Below are 7,849 nucleotides of genomic sequence, written 5' to 3'. Positions count from 1 at the left end.
TCACAAGAAGAACGGCTCGTCTGGCCAGACTAGTGTGGGAAAGGCCTACTAGTGGAAATTTCGCCGCGGCCGCGGCCGATGTTTCTTGCGTTATTGCTTCCAACCAACTTTCTTTTTGTTCAAAAGTACCACCCACGGAGTCGGATGCTGATCAAGGGGGCGCCCTGGCGTTTTACGGAGAAAAGCTGAGGCGCCTCGAGCACCACACCACTCACCCCCTCGGGTCACTCAGAGGGAATTATTTGCATTCTTATATTGATTATTGCTATACCCAGATAACGGGGAGGCTTAGGGAATATGATGGGAATCCAGAAGACTTGTCACAGTCTCTCTATTGTTTAGTTATTTTTTGTTTTTGGTTGTATCCCGGGATGACGACATTGTCATGATTGCATAGCCGGCGCCGCTCTTTAACCATATATTCCCCCCCATTTGCAAGGCGTTGTGTTAACCTGTCTCCGATACGACGAAGGCACGAAAGCACAGAGAAGTTTGGGAAGTTGCTAGTATTGCAGGAGGAGCGGAGGAGGAGGAGAAAACAAAATATGTCATCGAATGAAAGGATGGGGAGTGCATTGTAAGCTTGTACGATTTGAGTTCGCTACTGGATACCCTTGACCAGCCAGTTGTTTTTGTAGATAGAGATGATGGATACGGTTGAATGACCGCTTATACAAGCACACACACACGCACATAATACTTCATGATACCAACAGCTTGCAAAACCAGAGGGCAATGGGGAATGATACACCTATTCAATGAGCACTCGACCACGAAGTAATGAAGAAAGACCACGATGCCGGGACTCGCCGATGATGACAAGAAACGTAAGATTACCCCTATCTCGGTTGGAGAGAGGGTACTGGCAAGCCACCTGATCTATTTCTCATCTATTATACGAACATCTATACGGTTTATTTAGATGTATGTAGCATCTCATCTCCCGCTCGCGTCCCGCCACGACCCCTTCCCTGGCTCGTCCACATTCAGCCTCACTCGTGACGATCCATATGGGAGGTAACCTTTTCCCCTGCACAATCACCGTATGCACAATTGCGTCGAGACAAACTGATCCCACCCGGAACCCCTCCTGGCCCACCCCCCGCTTCGCCTCATCCGGGCCCAGTATTCCGTCCTTCCGCCGGCCAAATAAAGGGTTTCTTTCCGCAGCCACTAAAAGAGTCGAGGCCCCCAAGATACGGTAACCCTGCAGGCAAAAGCGAAAGACTTGACTTTCTCCAGAGGTTAAGTGCTTGGTCAGTATGAGGCTTGAACTCATGGCCTTCGCATTTACTTTCCATATTCTCACAAGAAGCGAGAGAATATTAGTACGACGCTCTAACCAACTGAGCTAACCGACCCTTATTCCCACTGCGTTGAGATGTATCAAGCTTATTGAACCTCGAATGAGGCAGATGGTGCGGTCTTCACGAACCACGTTGGTGATACATATAATAACATACTTGATTCTGTAACGTAAAGTAATGTTGCGAGGCTATACATGACAGTCTAACAGCTAGAATAAACCTTCTGCTACCGCTATTCCGACTGTAATTATAGTCGATAAAGGAAACCTCTATAGATGCCATGTTCTCTCCTCAGAGCCAGTGTCGTGTTATGCTGTAAAGTCTCACCATCAAATTTCGTGACAGCGACGCGGAGGGGAAACTCGTTCTAGATCCCATCAATGCTTGGTGCTTTGGAAGCCCGGCAAAGCAAAGTCTTACTTGCATACTCGGTCTCTCTCCAATAGCACCGGTCCGCACTCGGGTCATCCTGGGGAAGTACAACCACGTCCCTGGCGAAATGTCAAGGGCAGATGCCAACCAAACCCGAGCTTTCCGCAAACCAGTAGTAATGGGAGGCCGGCAGTCCGTCGCATCCGCTACACCGTGATTGCATACGATCAGGCGAGTACAGCTACATCCTTAGGCGTATGTAAGCACTAGAGCCAAGCAAGCGAGCCGGTGAGGAACATGTAGACTTACATGTTGTTATCTGAATGTCTTGTATTACAAAAAACCCCCCGTACAGCCACATATGCAGTTAGTCAGAGATCTCAAGCACACATCTGCTTCCCCGTGATGGTAATCACGACCGTGAGCCAACAATTATGGAGGGGGGAGGGGGAGGGGGGAGAGGGGCTTGTTCTCATCGTCTACTTTAACGAGAAATCACCTTGGCATTCCTCGCCTTCTTCGTATTCCCAATATCAAAGGACCATCTGCAGGCGTATCTGTTACCTTTTGTCTCAACATGCCTGCAGTGGCTCTCCCTTCCAAGCCCGACGCCGTTCTGGCGTATGAACTGATCCCAGGAGATGCCGCAAGCAGCCTCCTGGTGGTCTTCCTCAACGGCCTCGGATTCCTCCAGAGCGTGTGGAAACCGGCCATCGAGCTCTTTCAGCAGCAATCGACCGTCTCTCCGAGGCCTTGGCTGCTCACCTACGACCGCTACGGCCAGGGCGGATCCTCTCGAGACCCGCGCGAGAACTGGCCGAGCAAGGATCCCGGCTACGCTCACACCCTAGACGACGTGACCGACGACCTGCAAGAGCTGATCCAGACCGTCTCCCCCGACCGCCACTCGCGGATCGTCTTTGTGAACAACAACATAGGCGCACAAGTCGCGCGAAGATATGCCGAGAAGTATTCATCAACCTTTTGACCGACCTACGTGGTTGGCCAACGACCGAGCTTTCGTCCCTGGTTCACTAACCTCGAGAGCTTTTCCAATTAGATATCCCAAGCTGAAGGGGTCCAAGACTTCGCTCGAGAAAGGCCTCTGGGTTACCGTCGTGGGCCACGAGCTGGAGCAGTTCTCCCGGGAAGAATGGACGATGCTCAAGGTACCTATAGGCATGGCGGCCATATATACCCAGCCGTAAGTAAAAACCCCTCGAGCACCTGATTGTTTTTTTGCTTTTCGCAGAGAACATCTGGCTAAAGATAAGGGGCCAATGAACAGCATGTGGCATAACTATAACGAAGGGCTTTGTGGCCTTACCGACAGGGACAGGGCCAAGGGGCCGCTTATCGCGCCTAAGTCTGGTCACTTTATCCAGAAAGACAACCCGGCGTTTGTCGCCAAGGAGCTGCAGGATCTTGTCGAAAAGGCGGAAGCTTCTTCTGTTTAGGGTACCAAGGTAGTTAGTTGAACAGGGCGAGGTATACATTACCTCTTAGTACTTGTCTACCTGGTTTTGTGTATAGCAAAGGCTTACAGCGACAGAGCTATAGCCAAGTTAGGTCCAGCTAGCACTAACCGCATACGCCGTAGTGCTCTCAACTCACACGCCCAATCAGGCTCAAGCCACTTAAAGGCGCGAGCACGAAAAGTCACGGTCGCGGACACGGTTCGCGTTTTGGTCGCTGTGTAAGCCCGATCTGCCCCTCCGAAACTTCCTAATCTGGTAAATCTTGACACGTTTCGGGCGCGTAAAGTGGCCCACTTCGCGTCCCCCAGCCATGCCGTTGCGTGCCCATGCGTGATTCAAAAAGAGCATCGTAAGTCAAGTAAAGGCCAATCTTCATGCGTTCTTCCTCTGAATTAGACTAGACTGGCTTCTGCCTAAGCCACACCAAATGTGTGTGTGTGTGTGTGTCCAATGCCACGGGCGAAGGGCTCAAGATATGAGGAAAACAGAAATAGGGGGGCTTTGCTGTTGGCTTATGCGCATCGCAAGAAAAAAATAAAAAAATCAGAAAATCGTGTCCAACCGCAACGCAAAATTCACCTCCTCAGAACCAATTGGAGCCCACATCTGTCCTGACCAGCCATCGAAACCCCCGGTAATGCCCATCTCGTAACTGCTGCAAAGCTTCGTAACACCTCTCCCAAAACATACAATGAGAAAACATATGACTGCCCCCCAAACTTAAGGTGTATCTTGCAGGATTGCTCGTTCGTTGGTATCATATCCACGTAAGAAAAAAGGAGAAAAAAAGTGTCGTAGTGGTATCCGTCGACCATGATAGAAGAGGTCATAGACCCAACCAGACTGAGAAGTTCCTATTTCGGTATATCAAAAAAAGGAGTTCTGCCATACTGAAGGGGACGTAGTTATCTTCAAGGAAGTCCATGCACGAGCGGTTCGTCAAACGTTAGTCTTCGCCTGGTGATACTGATAGGGGTCTTTGCTGATGACATGGCCCCTAGTGGTGTTTTCCAGGGCTTTTGTGCAGGACTGGGAGTGATGTTGACAAAGTCTGCAAAGTCAAACGGTTGGCCTGGCGTAGCGGGGAATAGATTGCCACCACCGGGTGTAGTCATCATCGACGATGGCAGGGCAAGATCCTTCTTCGGGGGAGGTGTAGACGGTGGTTCCATTCTGGTCCGAGTAGATGGCATAGCAGGCGAGGGAGATGCAGCCAGGTATAGCAATAGATCTGCACCCTCCTCGCCGCCCTTGTTATTATTCGCCGTGTTTCTGTCCTTGTGTCGGCCATGAAGAGATCTGTTGCGCATAGGCGGCGTCCTCGGCGGCGACGAATGGTGAGGTTGGAGCTGAAAGGAATGGATCGGGAAGAGGTCCTCCTCGTCGTCCGAGGGAGGGGCGGCAAAGTTGGGTGACGCTAGGTCGACCGACACACGCCGGACCCCTTGGAAGAAGGACACATTCGGACCAGTCGAAGTCGTGAAGTGCTGCTGCCGGCGCGGCTTGATGGGCGACGACTGAATGAGTTGCCGGTGAGACTTCCAGTTGTTCTGTCCCATATGAAATGATTTGTGTGGGGTGGGCGAGGACCGATACCGCTTGGCAGGACTCGACAAGGCCATGTCCATGTCGAAGGAAGCCATGTATGTTCGCTTGCGGTGCCCTGTGCTGCCACTGCTGGAGCCGATGGCATCGGAGAAGAGGGGAGCCTTTAGAGGCGAGCTCATGAGGGTTCTTGTCGGGTAGGGCAGTTCCGAGGTGCTGGATGATGAGTCGGAGAGGACGTCACCGTCGTAGTTGCGCTTGCGGCGCTCCTCGTCCAGCTTGGGCTCTAGGGTGTCGAGAGTGAGGTCTTCCCAGCCATGCTTCGTCTTGAAGTGGGCAAGAGCCAGACGGCCTTGGAGCCTTCGAGCAATCTATAGGCCACGGGTCCATCGTTAGGCTTTGCAAACCATCTAGAGGGGGAGAGGGTGGCAGGAGACGAAGGGAATTACTGCTGTTGCAAACTTACCTTGCTCACTTCGACTCGTTTGAGAACTTTGTCTGCTACCGCTTCCGGCTGCTTCTTTAATGGAGACGACATGGCCGCCAGTCTATGTTGGTGCACGCAACCGCCGAATTAAATGCTTTGATCGGGTCGTCGTCTCAGGCCTGGTCGAATCGGTTCCAGCGTTGAGGATTTTGCAGGGCGAGTCGGTTTGCGGTGGAGTTGTAAAAGCCGGCGCCTATGTAGGAGCAAGTCTGGTCTGTAGGCACTTAAAGAAAGGCAGGATGTTCGGTTTCGCTGGGGGGTTCGGCCGCTCGGGCTTTTTTTTTTTTTTTTCTTTGGCCGGAATCTGGGGAGGCTTGCTGCTTCAGATGAGAGCAAAAGGTAAACGAGTGATATTGCTTGGCTGTTGGCTGGCAACAGTGTTGGTGTGATGTATTAGGTGCGTAAGAATAGAGAGCGTATTTGGGTTGGCATGTCGTCAAGCCACTCAATAGGGAGAATGGGTCAAGATGTAGTTTGTAGGTAGCGGTAGTGGTAGCGTCAAGAGAAGACTACAGCATGGTCGAGTCGTCCGTTCCGGCGGACGGTGGAGAAGGACGTAGGCGGGCCTGCCTGTGTTGGGTAAGGTCCCATCTAGAGATACGCTTTTCTTGCTTCTTCTTACAACAGTCTACGACTAGTCGCCTGACAAGGGCCAAACTCCTGCAGGGAATTTTGCATTCCTGGGCCAACCGGGTCGGGACTTTTCCTTCTGCTGCCTCTCCTCCCCTTCAATCGACATCCGAGAGCTGACCTGGGCTGAGCTCGACCCGAATTGGGACATTGCGACTGGCTGGCCAGCTAAGGTTAGCTGCTCACGCAATCGTGCACATTCATTCTGCAGGCCATTCGGCCATCTCATTTGTCGTGCGATCTCTGGGAGCTCCCTGATGTTGGATTCGCTTGCGTGCATGGGTACTGGTCGGCATTGGTGCCTGGGATGGATGCATACCGTAACTTTTTCACCGCCGCCAGCTGTATCATTGATCGCTGCACGCGCAATACCACCGCTCGTTGACCTGGCAGCTATATGGGCTGTTGCGTATCCAGTATATTCTTGTCATTTCCCACCAATTTCCCGTCTCGCTACGTAGAGACTATCTCACGGCCGATGAGAAGGGAAGATGACGGTGCATCACGGGCCGAGTTGCTTTTCTAGAAGAAGCGGCGAGCGGTATAATCATGACGAACGTATCCATACCTAGGTACCTAGGGTTGTGGCTGACATTGAAAGTAGTCGCAACACCAGTTGAGATTTGACACCACCTAGTGCGACACCGACAGCTGCTTTTCTCGAGGCGCGGCAGGACAGGACCAATCATACTGAGGAGCCAATGTACATAAAGTACATGGCGGTATTGGCGTCGTGGCTGATAGACCAAGGGACCACCAACCAATTACGAAGCATTGCTCCTCCGCTGGCTGTTTCTTTCTTCCTTGGAATATCAAAGCTGCAGTTTGGACGTGTGTGACGAAAGCGCCTCCTTCGGCCGTAGGAATGGCTCGCACAGAGTTGAAATCCAAATCTGTAAAGGTAGAGCAACAAGCTCACGTTTTGTCGCTACTCGCACATCATATTCGGTTCCTTCAAACTGTGTATGCGGTTAGACTTGCTCACTCTATACATGGCCAGTGACAATCAAGGTCAATCTTTAGTCTAAATGCGGGTGGGAGCTTTGTGATATTGGAAGTCCTTCGGGGGCTACTCCGGGGGCGGCATGTAAGGTCTGCCTTATATATACCTCCGGACAAAGGCATACACTGTAAGGCCCTCAGCTTCGTTGCAAACCGAGCTGTGACCCGGCTCCTGCATCTGGGACATTGATACGATTTATATCTTAAGGTTTTCAACCCATGACCGGGACCAGCTGAGTGGGTGCTACGTCGCTACTGCGTCACCGTCAACTGTTACATGGCAATTAAACCGCCCCCTGTCCAGTGCAGCAGGGCAATCATGATTTTATGTAGCACTGACGGCACATCCTAGGTATATATCGTGTTAGTATGCACCCCTCAACTCAAAGAGCGCTGCTGCGTCCATCATCTCTCTCAGTTTGTTCGTTCCTGCTATTTGGGCTGGGCAACCAGTCAGAGATCACGAGGGCGGTTCATAGAGTACTACTGGTTTCGTGCGTGGTAGCCGCTTCAGTTACGGATCACACATGCAGTCGAGGGGTTAGTGAAACAGGGAGATATGTCGTTTCCCCTGTCTCTGTCTGACATCTCAGCGAGTAGCACAGAGTGTCAAATGCAACTACCCGTATGCAGCTGGAACCGATTTTCTCCAAAACAAATGCTGCCGATCCTGTATATACCCACCGGCAAGAGCGCCATTCCACGCACTTGTCCGTGGTCCCAGAGTTACTGGGTAATAAGTGAGCCGGTTTCGAAACATATTAGCTAAGGCATCTGGTATCAGCGTCACCCATGGTCCGATATTAACAACAACCTCGAGATACGCTGAGCTGTTCACAAGCGACATTACCATGTTTCCCCGCGTATTAAGTTCGCACTCCCAGGAAACGCCTTAGCCAGCCAGAGCGAGACTGATAACAGCCGCGGTAGAAGCCGGTCTGGAGGAATCACTGCTGGCGAGAGAACGTTGCGTGAATAAGTGAGGTTTCCTTCACTGCCCATGTACAGTTGGGAGGAAGCCGTGGGAT

At 51.7% G+C, this 7,849-nt stretch overlaps 2 protein-coding genes across 2 annotated transcripts; one reads left to right on the top strand and one right to left on the bottom strand.

Moving 5' to 3' along the window:
• Positions 1-2,256: 2,256 nt before the first annotated feature.
• PG986_012320 (alpha/beta-hydrolase) lies at positions 2,257-3,136 on the top strand (the record flags this gene model as incomplete). Its single annotated transcript, XM_066848542.1, has 3 exons — positions 2,257-2,648; positions 2,740-2,883; positions 2,932-3,136. The coding sequence occupies 3 exons, from the start codon at positions 2,257-2,259 to the stop codon at positions 3,134-3,136; spliced, it is 741 nt and encodes a 246-aa protein (XP_066695238.1).
• Positions 3,137-4,068: 932 nt separating this feature from the next.
• On the bottom strand, positions 4,069-5,240 carry PG986_012319 (uncharacterized protein; the record flags this gene model as incomplete). The annotated part of the gene is made up of 2 exons (XM_066848541.1): positions 4,069-5,073; positions 5,169-5,240. 2 exons carry the CDS (start codon positions 5,238-5,240, stop codon positions 4,069-4,071), a joined length of 1,077 nt encoding a protein of 358 aa, XP_066695237.1.
• Between the last annotated feature and the right edge of the window lie 2,609 nt (positions 5,241-7,849).

This window comes from Apiospora aurea (assembly GCF_038362705.1).
Source record: "Apiospora aurea strain CBS 24483 chromosome Unknown utg000008l_segment0_segment0, whole genome shotgun sequence".
Classification (NCBI taxonomy): domain Eukaryota; kingdom Fungi; phylum Ascomycota; class Sordariomycetes; order Amphisphaeriales; family Apiosporaceae; genus Apiospora; species Apiospora aurea.
This window is presented reverse-complemented; position numbering and strand designations above follow the sequence as displayed.